Below are 16550 nucleotides of genomic sequence, written 5' to 3' on the forward strand. Positions count from 1 at the left end.
GGACTTGTTTTCCTCATTGCTGTTGTCTTCTCAGAGTGGATATCTTAAAGTGTTTTTGCTGCTATTCAGAAAATGCAGTGTCAGGAAACCTCACTTGACTAGGAAGGCAGGGGGCAGCAATGTGGTTTCCATAAAAAGTAGTCATGTAGTATGTAGGGAGAAAATGCCACTGCTGGTATAGGCGTATTTTCCCCTGTTAATGCCACATGCATTTTTTGAGCAATTCTAAAGCTTGAGACGTGGCAATTTGTTAACCTTCGCAAGTGATGCAATCAGTATTGGTAGCCTTCTGTCCTTGCTGGCTTTCTTGTGCAACTAAACAATCGACTCCTTATGCTGTTCTATAAATATTTGATTGCGGATTTTTCTGGTTATCTAATTCAGTATACAAGGAAATTGGCCACTTCCAAGCTATTCAAAATCAGCAGCGGGTTAAGAATTACTTTTTTTTTTAAGTTAAGTAAAGTATGAAACCTCAATAGACATTTTGTCAGTCTTTAACTTCATGCCCTATAACAACTAGCCACTGGTTTCCCCGACTCCTTAATTCTTGACTTCACTCTTTGGCAATCACTGCTTTGAAGATTCTTTTTGGTGTTTTGAGCTTCCAGTATATGGTAAGGTGGTGTCTAAGAATGGCCTTTATACCATGATTGCATGAAACAAGTTTCATTGGCTGTTCCAGGTTAATACTTCTCTCTCTCTATTGGTTACTTTTAGGTACTTAGAGTTTATCATCTAGTACGGTGGTTCCCAAATAGCTCAGTAATGCAGATTCCGTTTTCTGGGGTCCACAGACTACCAGTTGGGAACCACGAATAATGTCAAGTACAGTACTGAAAACCTCCCGATGTTACTTTATTTCCATCCTGTTCATAGTCCCAGTGTTCCATCTCTTTACTGTTCCTTGGGCTCTGATTTCTTCTGCTTAAATTATCCCAGCCAGTTGAGGATTACATTGCAAGTGCAATCACATCATGCTGCTAGCCAGTCAGATTCATTCAAATGACATCACAAAGTCAACTCAGAGTCAAAGCTAGAAGTGTTACCCTCTCTTTGAATGGGGCTTGAGGTGGAAGGCACATTGTGATAATTTTTGCACCTTTGCTTATCTAATTAGTGCTGGAAGGAGGGGAAATTTTCATGGCGGATGCAAATACAGTTGTACCTCGAAATTCGAATGCCTTGCAAGTCAAACATTTTGGCTCCTGAATGCCGCAAACCCGGAAGTGAGTGTTGCGGTTTGTGAACGTTCTTTGGAACCTGAACATCTGACATGGGTTCCGTGGCTTCCGATTGGCTGCCGGCACTTCCTGCAGCCAATCGGAAGCCGCACCTTAGTTTCTGAAAGTTTTGGAAGTCGAACGGACTTCTGAAATGGATTCCGTTCGACTTCCGAGGTACGACTGTAGTTCAGCTCGGCCTCAAACAGTTACAAAATGATACAGGGATTTATATTTTATTTTTTTGTAGGGGATCGAATTGGTCATTAAAAGTATTATTTAATAGGCCACAATCATATTTCTTGCAACAGCCCTGCTTTGTTGTCATGGGGCTTAGCTCAGCTTTACTAGGGTGCAGTTTGGAGTGTAAAACAGGATTGACCAGAGGCCACAGAAATATGTATAGGAAAGACGGCTCTACAATCTTCCTCTAAATCTCTATAAAGCTATTGGCTGTGCACAGCCTGGAATGTAGACTTAATAAATAACAACCTAGAAATGCTAAGAGTTAGCAAGGCAAATCAGTTCCTTTTGTCTCAAAGTGGAAATGGCTTTTCAAACTGTCTAGGGTCCAAAGTAAACATTTACAACTGTAGCTGCATGTAATGATAGCCTGACTTTTGTTGTGGCCCACTACTAGTGGGGGAATCAATCCTCTTGCCTGAAACTGCCCTCCCAATTGTTTTTCTCCTATGGATAAGGCACCAGTTTGCAGCGTAAATATAGGTCAGGGCATTGTAGAGAAGTGAATTCGACAATTGGACAAATGGGCTAGCAGGATCAAGCCTCCTGCCTCCAACCACTGCAAATCCTCTGCCTCCTGAAAGCCCCTTGCAAAGGAGAAGCAGCTGTTAGATTAAATTTACACTTAGCTATGGCTCTTGGGGCCCTAACTATTGGAATGATTGATTTCCACGCTTATGCCAGTAGCTCCCCAACTCATTCTTAGAGCCGAACATCGCGTTCTTCATGCTAATAATTTCTGCTTGGGCAAAGCAGTTATTAGAAATTATAACTATGGCTTATGGGCCAGAGTGAGATGTCAACTATGTTTACAAAAGCTGTAGAACACTCCTTCCTTCAGTAATATATGAACAGCAGTTCCCGTTACTTTGGTAATTATTGCATAGCAGAATGTCTTAGGGCTATGATGCACACTGTTAACAAGATGGATTTACGGTTTTGTTTACCCACAAATCAGATAGGAGTTTGCTGAATGTGCCTCTCTCAGATTCCTGGCAAGTAGACATGGGCATAAATATTTCTGGTATTACAGTTTTCATTAAATGAATGTTCATGCAGTAGACAGTTGAAGTTCTCAAAGTGTCTGTCACCTGCGTGTGGTTACAGACAGTTAACCAAGATTGTTTGTATGCTGGTCGAAGATGACTCAAATAAAATTCATTTCTGAGTTTTTTTCTGTCTAGAATCTTAAAACCCCTAGAATCAATATACTTGGAACAACGTTACTGGTATAGCAAGCAGATTTGACACACACATAGTTATGCATGCCCTATTCTATTTTGCGTACATAACTAATTCTGTTATGCATGCTTAATTCTGAAAGTTGTTGTACAGCAATTATGTGTCACTGTATAAAGCATCCAAAATTTGCTTACATGCAATGCAGAGATTTTAAAGGATAAGACAATACCTGCCCAAAGGCTCATTATCTAATAGATGCAATACTGTGCGGAAAAGCATGAGGAGGAGGGCAAGCAAATTCAGGTATCAGTGCTTGTCTGTGGAATTTTTTAAAGGAGCCTAAATACCGTACATTAAATCAATATGGGCTGTGCAAGCTGTTGGTCACAGTGTTGTGCGGTCCTCTGTTGCAGAAGTACACGATTATAACTTGGCAGTTGATGGGCGGGTAGAAAAGTGTAGAAGATATATGAAATTAGAAGGGAAGAAGAGAACTGAAGTAGGTGCATGACCCTCCTCGCCCATGAAAATGCATTTTACAAGGTTTCTTCAGTTCAAATGGCGTATTAAATATAGAACTACTGATATCCTGACATCCTTTTTAAGGAACAGGAAAAGCCACTCCTAGGGGAGAGACACAAGAGCAGAGAAGGGAGAGTGGCATTTCCCCTCTTGCTGTGTCCCTGTTGCAGTGCCCCCCCCCCGCCACGTTTTTCACTGCAGGGAAAAAACCATGCAATTCTCTGAATGTTTGTGTAGACACTTGGGAAGAGGCAATTTGGAGTTGGGAAACAGCACGCTAATTGTCACCTCTCCCCTTGAGCTCTCCATCTAGTTCCATCTAGTTTTGTGCCCGGCAAAAACGTTCCTCTTTAACCAGGCCTTTGGTTGACTGACATTCAATGCCCTTTTAAAATGTGTGTGTGTGTGGGGGGGGGTTATTGGGTTGCTGTTGTTTTCATTTTGATTATGTATTCTGTGTTTTTATATCATGATTTTATCCTGTGAACCACCCTGAGACCTGCGGGTATAGGGCAGTATCCACATTTAATTAACAAATTAATAAATAATCTTTTCCTGTTCTATAAGGGCTAGTGGGCTACCACTGTGCATATGTGACATGCAACATTCCTTTTGGACTATGAGTCAAGAACTCTGTTCAAAGAAGTGTTTCGTGCTGCAAGAGAAGCTATGGGAATGAAAGCATTATTATTATTATTATTATTTACTCTCTTGAAAATAATTTCTGCCGCTGTGTGTTTCACAAACATGGCTGTAGGCTTTCTGTGTCCTCTTATGATCGGCGTCTAGTGTTAGCAGCATGTGTAGACCATTGATCTGCTTAATGATCTCGTTTCTCTCCATAGATGACATGGCAGAGCTCCTCCTTGGCGAATCCAAGCTGGAACTTTTTCTGAAGGAGAACCCTCTTAAGCAGGGCGCGAGCCCCTGTGGTCCCCGGCCAAAGTTAATTGAAGTCAGGAAGCACCTCACTGCAGCGCTTGACCGAGGAAACCTAAAGGTACTTGCCACTTCTAAAACAGTATCTGGGAATTTTTGAGTTAACAAATAAAGTCTGCATCAGGCTTCTGGAATCAGGTTTGAGAAATATTTTTCCATTGCTGTGTTTGGATTTTGCGAGGTGGACACATTTTCTATATTCTTATTTCCATACTGCCCTTCTTCCCAGCTGGGAGCTCCGAATAGTGTACACAGTCCTTAAAATGTCTTAAACCTCAAACTTTCTGTTAACCCGCCGCACAACGTTATGAGGCATTAACCACTTCCTGGATCCACATGGTCTATCCCTTTCTACTGAATCTCACCCGCCATGTTGTGCAAGGATCAAGAGAGTGCATGGCTTGCCTGACCCCTGCAAGCACCCTGTCCACATCGTTGGGTTACTATAGCAAACCGATTCCACAAAATATGACAAAAAAGTGATTGACTACCTTCCGCTGGACTGGCAGCAATTGTGGCATTGAGTTCCAATTGCATATGAACCTGACACCTCAAAGTGCTTTACAAATCTATCGCCAAAGGCTATTGGGTGACTAGCTGTTTCTGCCTGGACTTCAGTAGCCCATTCACCACTCAAGAAGGCTCTGCTGGGTGGTTCACTGATGATGCAGCAAAGTAGGCTTTCTTGCTGCCTATGTCATCTGATAGGTTCAGTTCTGTGCTCTCACTCGTGTCTGGTTGTATTTGCTACAAGAATTGAGCTCCACCTGTTGGCTGGCTCAGTTCATTGCCAGGAGCTCCTTTTGGGGCTGTCTGAGGACGGAGGGGGAGCAATCATGATGATGGCTCTGCCCATCAGGCTTCATTTCGCTTTAGAATTATTTACAGTAGGTATTTGGTGTCCAATAATGGACGCGGGTGGCACTGTGGTCTAAATCACTGAGCCTCTTTGGCTTGCTGATCGGAAGGTTGGTGGTTCGAATCCCCGCTCCCGTTGCCCAGTCCCTGTTCCTGCCCACCTAGCAGTTCGAAAGCACGTCAAAGTGCAAGTAGAAAATAGGTACCGCTCCAGCGGGAAGGTAAACAGTGTTTCCGTGCGCTGCTCTCGTTGGCCAGAAGTGGCTTAGTCATGCTAGCCAATGATCTGGAAGCTGTCTGCGGATAAACGCCGGCTTCCTCGGTCAATAAAGCGAGATGAGCGCCACAACCCCGGAGACGTCCGCAACTGGACCTAATGGTCAGGGGTCCCTTTACCTTTAATGGTCATTTGTTAAATTTTATTACAGTTTCATCCTTACAGTTTCATCCAGCAATCTAACAGCAAATTCCCAGCATTCCTCCCCCCCCCCAAGTGTTGCGGCACACTAATGGACAAAGGAATAAAACCCAGGATGGGGCTATGCAGATAAAGGGCTGGGCTGTGCAGAAAGGAGCTGGGAACAGGGCATAAAGGTGCTATTTAGCTGGTATTTTGAAATAATAAAATTAATGGTAGCAACCGTTCATTTAGGGAAAAAGCTAATTAGTTCATTTTTCTTCCTCTTGTTTGGTATTTTTATTTCGGTTATGCAATTTTCACAGCTGCATTTTTGCTTCAAGGTGAAATGTTATGTAGGATGTTTTTGCGACTGTGTTAAAAATAAATTTCATGAGTGTAGTTATTTCCTGTGTTTTCAGTTGCAACGATTCCTCATCTTTAGAATATAAAACTATACACAATGCTAGATAGAGTGTTTGGACAAGGTAAGAATGCAGATAATGCTGTGTTTTCTTGGAGTAAATATATGCAATTTCTTTCCTCCAGCCAGAGTTCTTACAAGAAGCCAACTTGGTTATGGCCAAATCAAACTATATGGAAGGTGATTACAAAGAAGCTCTTAACATATATGCGAGAGTGGGTCTCGATGGCTTGCAGCTAGTAGCTGTACCTCCTTATCGGCTGAGGATGATAGCTGAAGCATATTCTACCAAAGGTAAGATGACTTTCAGTTCGTCCATGATTTTTCTCCCGCATCCCCTTCAAATAAAATACATTGCACATGTGACCAAATTGAAACTTGGTGATGCTTGTTTCTGTTAACATTTGGCTGCGTAGGAAGAAGCATGATTCTTTGCAAGAAGCAAAGATAAGAAAACTAGTAATTCAGATTAATGCATACACATCTTGGTCAAAGTATGTCCCACTTTCAGTGTTAACCTGTTAATTCAAAAGGCACCATGGTTGGTTCCAACAAGCAAGCCAGCTGTGACTTGTGTGATCATCATCTTGGAGCCATAGATATGCACCAGATCACACCTTCTCTTCCCCCAAACTGGTACATTGCATCTTTTGGTTTTTCCATCTCACAGAAGAGGAGGCGCGATCTAGTATGAATCTGTGGCTCTGACTTTACACTATTCGTGCAAGTAGATGGGCATTTACAAGCAGTTATTTTGATCATGTTATCAGGAATACTTTTGAGGAACGTTATGCTTAATTTAGTTTAAGTTCACTAAAACTACAAGCTGAAAACTCATTGAATTAGAGACATGCTTTTGTTTCAGCAAAGGAACTCAAATTCAGGCAGCCCTGTATCAGGAAGTTTTTAATGTTTGATGTTTTATTATGTTTTTATATGTGTTGGAAGCCGCCCAGGGTGGCTGGGGTAACCCAGCCAGATGGGTGGGGTATAAATAATGAAATATTATTATTACTCTGTTGTTCTTTGAAGACATTGATTAATATGGGTTGGATCCAGGAAAAAGTGCACTGAAGGGGCTGGTGGGTGCTGACTTTCCTGCCCCAGTCTCTTCCAAGGATGAGGGGTCCCATTAAATGGGGGTGGGATGTAGAATCCCAGAAAATCAGTTGTAGGTACCTTTTGCAAGCAGGTTATGGAAATAAACGGCTCTAATGACAATTGCATCATTGTAAATTATTGTTATTTATTGTAAGGCATGGTATGATATGTATGGCTTTTCTTTGTGTGCTTGGGGCCATTATTTATAGTCTAGGAATAGACAAGGGTGGAAAGTTTGCAGGAGTAGGTTGTCTAATCAAACCTTCATCTGTGATTTTGGAATATACCCCAGATTCCCAGCAAAAGCATTGAATCTGAGTTGAGAATTGTACATTTTCAAGGCTTCCTGCAGCCATCCTGCCAGGAATGTTGATTTCAGATAACTCCTTTTTGGAATATGTCTTGATGTCCCCTTCTACAAAAGTATCTTCCTTCTATATTCATTCTGACGTACTTTATCATTATGAACAGCATCTAGAAGTTAAAAACGGGCAAGGATAGGTTTGGGTCATTTCCCCCTGTGCAATACTGACATAGTTTCTATAGGTGGCAGTGTTGCCCCAGCGTCAAGATGTGCTCTGCAGTGTGTGTGCATAACAGAAAGCTGGGTCATTGTTTTGAGAACACAGCAGATTCTGTGCATTGGGGTATAGAATTTTTCATGCCTTGATGCATTTGGAATTGCTTCTTTTGTCTGGAAGAGCAAACATTTGCCATCTATGTGGTTTGTTTTTCTTCAGAGAGAGCAGACTCAGTGGCAGCATTGACAACTCATTCTAAATAATGTCTAAAATTAATCTGAGCGTTTGCATGCCCTGCACAGTTCAGTCCAACTGCTGGTCATATAGCTGTGAAGAGATTTTGCTGCCTAGCGTGGTAGGAGTGTAGGATACTTGATAGGCTTCCTATATAACAGTATTCGAGTTTGAAGGGGTGGGTAGGTGTTAAAATTAATTTTAATGCTTTTAAAAATGTCTCTGATCTAGGAAAAACATTAAGGTAAAAGTCACCCTACGAAAGGATTGTTTGGCTTGAGTGAAATGAGTAGATTTTTCAGACAAGTTAATGTTGCAAAGTTGTTTTGAAAACCTACTCTCCCTTATACACTTGGACCTTGTTTTTTGAACAGCCTAGTTCTGGAATGTTTTGGCTCCCGAATGATCCAAACCTGGAAGTGACTGTTCCGGTTTTCGAATGTTCTTTTGAAAGTCGAATGTCCAAAGGGGCTTCCATGCCTTCCGATTGGCTGCAGGAGCTTCCTGCAGCCAATTAGAAGCCGTGCTTTGGAAGCGAACGCTTTGGAAGTCAAATGGACTTCTAGAACGGATTCTGTTTGAGTTCCAAGGTACAACTGTACTTGCAACAAGCAAAACGAGGTATTGGCAGTGACATGCTAGCAAAAGGGAGGTTTCTGGGAAAACTTGCTCCTTAAGAAGGGGTCACAGGGAACCAAAATATTGTCAAGTAAGGGCATTGTTAATTGACAGGCGCTTCCCTAATGCATCTGGGTAACACTGGTATGGATTGATGCCCAGAGATAGCTTGGTCAGATAGGATGAGGACAGCTCTCTTCACTTGTGTTGCTCCTAGGAGCTGTCCAGAGACCTACGTCACACATTAAGTGCTCCCCCCTCCAGCCTTTCCACTGTTGCCTGTAAACCATGATGATTGCACACTTGGAGAAACCTCCGTCCATCTGTCTCTTGGCCTTAAGAGGCCATTGGCCTTTTACTCCACTTCACTTTCCTGTCCAAATACAATGAGAACAAGCGTTACGGAGTTTCCCACCATTTCTAATTTCTTGCCTCTTATGATATTCTATGATAGATTTAAAAACGCTTATTTTATTACCAGAAACAAATGTTAGCCTATTAAGCACTGAAGCCTTCTTTTATTCAATAAATAAGGAGTAAGGAATTCAGTTTTACAGTTTGTTATTTCCTAAGCCCAGCACCGCCTCCTCCAGTGTTGTATCTTCCTCTCTGATTTCAGTAAGTATAGAATAATTTACCTCTAGCACAGGGGTCTGCAACCCGCGGCTCCGGAGCCGCATGTGGCTCTTTTACACCTTTGCCGCGGCTCCGGGGCGGATACTAGCGAGGAGAGGAGGCGCATTGTGCGCCCCGACACTCCCCACTGTGGCGGGCGCTGTACTGGCTGTGACATCGCATGGGGGCGGTGCGTGCGTTAGTCACAGACTGTCCCGACGTCACCTTCCCACCCGCCTGCTACATTGTAAGGGGCATGTACGCTGGTCACTGTTTTGAAGGGGAGTGAAGAACACACACACACAAAAAGGTAACTTGTTAATTTAACGTTTATTTCTATGAGGAGGAGTAATTCTGAGGGGTCAAACAAAGAAATAATAAAAAAGTGACAAAAAGTTATTTTTATAATGATGAGTTTTGCGGCTCCCAGTTGTTTTTTTTTTTTTGGAAACGGGTCCAAGTGGCTCTTTTTGTCTTAAAGGTTGCAGACCCTCCTCTAGCACAACAAACGTACCTACTAGCAGCCTTGCACCTAGCATCGCTTGGGAATTATATGAAAGCAAAAAATCAGGTCAGTTTTGAAAGGTAGAGACCACCGCCTGAACATAGACAAAAACCTGCTCCTCGATCTCAGAAACCGTCATGCAAAATTTTGTAAGGGTTTCCTTAGAGGTGTCCAAATGCATAGTGAACAGAGAAACCACCTTCCAAAATATATAATGGATACTGTTACGTATGCAGTCATACATTTTGGACTATCATCTAATAAACTACATGCACAGAAGTTAATTTAGATTTCCAAACAGTAGGTCTGCCACAGTCTGGAAAAAGGTGGCGGCAGGGGGAAGACGTGCTTTGCTTTATCCATGGATTTTCTCAAATCAGATATACCCCTGGTTTTTCTGTTAGGTACAGCAGTTTACAAGGACACTACAGCACAATTAACTATTGTATTGGTTTCTCTGCTTGGCCAGTGAAAACAGACTGCCTTAGCCCCTGATTATTTTCATTGAAATATCTTTTATTTTTAGGTCTTTGTCTAGAAAAGTTGCCAATTTCCTCTTCAACAAGTAACCTCCATGCAGATCGTGAACAAGAAATTATTATGTGCTATGAGAAGGCTGGGGATATAGCCCTTCTGTACCTCCAGGAGATAGAAAGGGTAAGATGGAATATCTAGTTCAGTTGAAATATTGGATGTGATTTATTCCATAGTAGGACATAATGCCTAGTGCAGTCCTCTTCAAGGTAAGCTCAAGGTGATATGCATGGTTCTCCCCCTCCCCTTTTAATGCTCACGATATTAAAATTTACGTTGTTCTAAACTTTTTTTAACATTGTGTTTTTATTGTTGTAACCAAGCCTGCCACCTTAGGTTGAAGGGCAGGTAAGAAATTATAATAACAGTCACCATCACAGCCCTGTGAGATAGGTTAGACTGAAAACCAGTGATTGGCTAAAGGTCACCCAATGAGTTTCATGGCTGAGAAGGGATTTGAACCCTAGACTCCCAGAGTCCAACACTCTAACCCAGGCATAGGCAAACTCGGCCCTTCAGATGTTTCGGGACTACAACTCCCATCATCCCTGATTACTGGTCCTGTTAATTAGGGATGATGGGAGTTGTAGTCTAAAACATCTGGAGGGCCAAGTTTGCCTATGCCTGCTCTAACCACTAAACCACACCATACTCCCAGATCATAAGGATTGCAGAAAATACCTATAAAGCACATTGCACATATTCACTGGTATAAAATGCTATAAAATCATTTTTATATAACTTAGGGCAGTATCGGCCATCATGTTTATTCATGAAACCTAAAGATCGGAAAACTAAATTTATGTTTACTTACTTGGACTAGTTTTAACTGTATAAATTCATGTACATACTTTGGTTTGTGAAAGAGGACTATAAAGCTGGAAAGGACTGGATCGTTCCATTAGGCCAACACTTGTGCTAAGAATATGTTCCTTCACACGAGCCACATTAGCATTTAATGACAAATTATGGTTTTGTGCTGTGTGGATGAGTTTCTGTGCACTCAGACAAAGCATTAGACATACCCCCTTGGCCTTCTGCATTGGGGGGAGAATGTCTGCTTAGTGTTACATAAGAAACGGGGACCCCGGTTTACAACGAACCATGGTTAGTTTCTAAGCAAACCAACTTCAAACCATAGGTTATACAGCTTTCTTGTTTAATAAGACATATTCACATTGAGAAGGGCTGTAGCTCAGTAGTTTCTTGTGATTCCTGAACCATCTCAGGGAAAAGTAGCAGTGTTGGTATGGTACTGATCTTGATTAAAAACCTACCTTGGCCATAAATTCAAAAGGTTACTTTGAGGATGTCATTCTGTCCTGGCTTTTGCATTCCAGGTATTAGTGAAAAGAGAAAGATCTGGGTGAGATGCTCAGAGCATGCCAGTTTTGATTTATGCATGATTTTGATTTTAAAAAATTATCAGTAGCATATTGTGATCAGCACTGCAATTCTGCACCTTAATTTCTCCTGAAATTTCCAGAAACTTGTTTGCCATCTAAAATAGAGCACCTCTTGTTACTTTATGTAAAGCATTAATTTACAGCTTTAATGCCTAATTCACTATTTGGAGACATTTACTGAAGATTAAATAACTCAGTCTTTGACCCCTGTGTGCATTATTTTAATAAATCTGGCTGCATGCCAGAATAGGATATCTCATTATTTGCTGGAACTGAGCTCCTATTGATGGCTCATTTCTTTACACATTCCAGCTGAAAATAATCCAACATCATGTGCTGTTCAGCACTTTTTGTTCAGAATGCTGTGACTTTTTATCACTGTCTCAAGGTTATGACAGTGTGGCTTGCGTAACTCACAGGAAAACTCCTAAGGGTTCACGTGGTAAAAAGAATCTTTCACCAAAAATGTACCAGTAGTGTGTGGTGGAAAATGTGTTGCAGCTTTGTTCTTAATGAAAGCTGGCATGCCTGAGTGGCTTATTGGTTGTGTAATCTTAAACTATAACACAGAATTTGTAGTCCTGAAGTATATGCAGACTCCTGGATTTTATTTATGACCTTGTGTTTCATTTTCCCAACCTGTTAAATTGAATTCATAGGAATGTGCTGGAGTTTATCTGGTTTTAAAACATAAAAATCCTCCGAAAGAACTTTTTAATCCATTCTTTCCTCAGTGGTCTCAACAGCTGTTTACCACTTGTTTAAGCAAGTTGGGTTCTTGCTATCTTTGTTTATAAGATTTTGCCAGCCTCAAAGTCAGGCATAAAACACTAAAATAGAGTAAGAAAGCAACATTTACAGAAATCGTAAAATAAAAACAGGACAGTGGGACCAGGAAATGAAACTTTGATGAAAGCAGCAAATTGGGCCATTAAATGGAATCACATTAACATAAAATGCAGTTAAAGGCAAGGGAGAACAGGATGGGCATGGAAGTAGTTTTGAGTGCTATAGCAGTTTAGATTAGCCTTTGCCAACCACATGTTTAGGGCTACAACTTCCATCAGCTGCGCTGGTTGGGGCTGTTGGGCATGGGAGTAGCCAGGATTTTTGTTGTGGGGGCAGGACTTCGTTAGGAGGGGCATAACTGACGTGATTGGCCAGTTGGTTAAGTATTTCAATTGTTTTACTTGGGGGGCAGCTGCGCCTAAGCTGTTGGGAGTCCAAAATATCTGGAGTGCTTCCAGGAAGAAAAGCAAGTGAGTCTGGGCCAAACAGCATCGGCCTTTTCTTGGCCCTCGCCCCATCCCCAGCTGGCAGCCCATTGTCCTTCCGAGGTGTGGGCAGGACGATAGCCACCCTGTAGCCAGGTGGGTGGCACCTAGCCAGGTAATCTCATGCGGTGTCGCAAACCGCGTGAGGGGGTGAGTGGACATTGTTTTAGTCGATCGGGGGAGGGGAGCTGCACCCATGCTGTTGGGAGTCCAGAATATCTGGAGTGGTTTCAGGGTAAAGGTAAAGGGACCCCGACTCTGGGGTTGCGGCGCTCATCTCACTTTATTGGCCAAGGGAGCCAGTGTACAGCTTCCGGGTCATGTGGCCAGAATGACTAAGCCGCTTCTGGAGAACCAGAGCAGCACACAGAAACACCATTTACCTTCCTGCCTCAGCAGTACCTATTTATCTACTTGCACTTTGACGTGCTTTCGAACTGCTAGGTTGGCAGGAGGGCTTCAGGTTGGCAAAGGCTAAATAGTGAGCCCATTTGAAAGTAATGCTAAACTGCGGTTTAGCACTAACTTGATGAGACTCCATGAGCCTGAGCAAAATATGGGGCTCATGCATTTAGTTTAGTTTCACTTTCAAAGAATCTCTGTTTAGTGTTATGGATGACTTGGGGATTGTGGTTTATAACAAAGCAATGGTCAGCATAGGAGCAGCTAACCAGGAGCACAGTTTAGCAACTATCCAGTGCTTTGCCGTTAACCAAGATCTGCAGATGGTATGCAGTGCTAAGCCAAGAGTTGACTGCTGGAGTGACAGTGTGGTTGCCAACCTCAGGGTTTTAGAATCCCCACATACTCATACTTCATATTCAGGCCAGTAGAAGTTTAGGGTTGGAGTTGCAATGACCAGCACACTCTTCCGAAATTTGGGAAAGACCCAGAGAGTGTGAGCTGCCTCTACAGTAAGCCCCAAGCAAAGAAGTGCTGGGACAGTGGCTCAGAACCTTAAAAAAAATAATTTCTTTAGTGCCTCCCAGGTTCCCTCTCATCTGGGGATGCAAGAATAAGTGGGAGGTTGGTGGCAGCAACTCCTGTGCTGTGGAGTAAAACCTACAGCACACCAGCACACCAGGACTGTTGTGTTGCAGTTGCGCAACGAAGAGAGTGTGAGAGCCTCTCTTGGGCACCCACCACTATTGTCACATATGGAACAGAATATAGACATTGAGATGATAAAAGGAACGTATGAAGATCAGTACTGTGTGTGTAAGTTGACTTGGGAGAAAGGTAGTAACTTGGGTAATTTCGATTTATTCCATTGTGTGATCACCCAGGTAATCATGGCCAATATACAGAACAGAAGCCCTAAGCCAGGGCCTGCGGCACATGAACAAGAACTTGGATATTTTTTAGAAACAGGACTTCAGAGAGCCCATGTCTTGTACTTCAAAAATGGGTAAGACTTAGTTCAATATTCTCCTTGATCATAAATTTAAGAATCTGCCAGAAAGTGAACTAGGCCAGCCTTGGGTTATGTCTTAATATTTCAAAAGTATAGATACTTTGAAAATATTAACTCCTTTGTGACAGTCAATTTTTCATTTTTTGCACAATAATTTGAATTGTGTGCAAAACAGATCCTTCAGTATGTTTTATGGGAATGTAATCGGTTACAAAAAATTTTATTAAAGATTTCCCCATTTGGTGGTAAAGTTTTAGTATTGAAGAATGCTAGAAAAAGAAGAGTTGTTGATCTTAAAACTTTTTTTCCAAATCTCTTCAGTTACACCTTATTTTAATATTGTGCTGCAGGATAAACGTGCATGAAGACCAACAGTATGTATATGCATATTTCCATTTGTGACTACTCAGTAGATCCTTGTAGACTCTGCATGTCAGGTCATCCATAATTTTGCAATAACCTTCCCTAAGAATAGTTTACTAAGGTATATAAGAAATCCAAATGCTACAGAAAATGAAGAAAGGAATTCAAGCCTCTGTTCATTTTTGAAGGCTTCAAAACTTGGTGCACTCGGTTTTAGATTAGTTTGCTACTCCCACAACCCTCTGAAAGATGTGACTATTATGACATTTTAGATTCAAGTCAACCTTTATAGGAAGAGTAGAATATCCTGCTGTATTGGTAAACTGTATTTGATGTAAATGTCGTAGCTGGTGAAAAGCACTCCAAGTTTTGAAACATAGCATGTAATTGCTCATTTGAGTTTTATAGGTCCCATTTTTAGTGTTTTGAGAACCAATATGGAATAATGCATGGCCTCTGAGTTGTACTGTAGTTCTGATGCCATTATTTAATTGGACGAAAAATGGAATATTAAGATTTCATTTTTCGAGTACCCCTAGTAAATAAGGTTGCCAAGAGGGAAGGGGAGGAAGGAAATCTTGTGCTTTATTTCAGTTTTTAGTGGGAAATACTGGAAAAGAATGAGCTACAGAATGCATGTTCCTAAAACTTTGCATAGGAGAAATATAGGAATTTTCTTATTTAAGTACACAGATAGTTTGCATAGTCTGGACTTAGGGTTGGTGGGCTGATCACAATGAACTAGTTTTATTCCAGTTCAAGAAACTAGCAGTGGACTCTGGTCCACAAAATAAATTTGTTAATCTTTAAGGTGCCTCAAGACTTCCTGTTGTGTTTGCTGCAACAGAAACAGACTAGCACCGCTACTACTTGGTAAATTATTCACCCTGAGAATTCATTTCTTCCTACAAAACAGCAATTACTAGCTGGCTTCTGTTCTGAAGAATTAAGGCCATTTCCTACACTTGTGTTTGTTCCTCAGAGTGAAGGTTTCATACTTGTGCTCTTAATTAACCAAAGATCTATGAATATGGCCCTTTCAACCATCCAGTTTTCATTCTGGAAGTAACTTGGTGCAATCTTATGTGAAAATGCTAGATTTAGAAGTGGCTTGTAGATATGTTATCAATATAAGTGTTATGTTATCAATATAAATATCTGTTTTAAATGCACACTTAAAATGGATTATGTGAATGCAGTAAATGTGTCACAGAGCAGTTATTGATTGTGGCTCCCTATTGAGTGTGTCCTTGCTGGCAAACTTGTCTACCTGGGCGCAACATAAAATGGGCCGAAACACAGAAAATCCTAGGATGTTTTCATACACTTTCTGCTGGTACTTCTTTGTATTCACAGTTGTGACACATGTTAGATTTTTTAATATGTGTGTTTTCCAGCTGTCTGTAGGAAAGGGTTGCAATGGAAGTAGGAGTTTGACACAACATTAGCATTTTCATCAATGATAAACCATTGAAAATTGGATTGCATGTAAAGAGATACTTTTAAAAGCATTAAATGGAAGGTTGAGTTAGCAGTGGAGTCTGTCATTTCTCACAGATTTGGCTTCCACAGTTCTTTGGGCAGTTGAGTCTGTTTGAATGCATTTGAACTTTGTTGAACAATGTGAATGATTGCACTCTCACCATGTTGATCACTATTGCTGTGTTTATGGGAGTGTATATGAGAGGGAGAAAAACACAACTTGGAAAATATGCAAAGATACTAGCATCTGTAAAAAGGTTAGACTCATCGCACTGGTGGGTGTTGTATATTGTTGCTTATTGAAGCAGAATAATTTATCTTAAGGTGGACCAAGTGACCCATTTAATTGGTTCCATTATTAGCTGTTTCTGTGAAGGTTTTCTTTTAAACAGAAATGTTAACCTGCTGTTAGAGACACTAATGAAACTTTGAAGATCCATTACCTTTTAGGTAAACTGAAACAGCAAGTAGGAGCATTTAGAAGAGACATGGAAAATCAATTATCTTCTCGAAGTCTGACCCCGTTTTATAACCGTATATAATTTGTACACTTCAAGTTGTCATTAATTTCTTCTCCCCAAAAGAAGAGAAAAATGAAAAAAAGAACGGTATTGTATTCACTGGCTGCGGTCGCATGTCATGCTATACCATAGTTTAGTATGACATGCTCAAGCGGGAATGAGCCATAGTGAGCC

General features: G+C 41.3%; 1 protein-coding gene across 3 annotated transcripts in view; it reads left to right on the top strand.

The window, feature by feature from the left end:
• The window catches only part of TTC7B (tetratricopeptide repeat domain 7B), a 99737-nt gene that overhangs the window by 7405 nt on the left and 75782 nt on the right, over positions 1–16550 (top strand). For all 3 annotated transcript variants that reach the window (XM_081859546.1, XM_081859547.1, XM_081859548.1), the window contains exons 2-5: positions 4016–4170; positions 5914–6082; positions 9909–10039; positions 13883–14004. In XM_081859546.1, the coding sequence (XP_081715672.1) occupies positions 4016–4170; positions 5914–6082; positions 9909–10039; positions 13883–14004 (577 nt within the window). The remainder of the gene's footprint in view (positions 1–4015; positions 4171–5913; positions 6083–9908; positions 10040–13882; positions 14005–16550) is intronic.

This window comes from Podarcis erhardii (genome assembly GCF_964252035.2).
Source record: "Podarcis erhardii genome assembly, chromosome: 1".
NCBI lineage: Eukaryota > Metazoa > Chordata > Lepidosauria > Squamata > Lacertidae > Podarcis > Podarcis erhardii.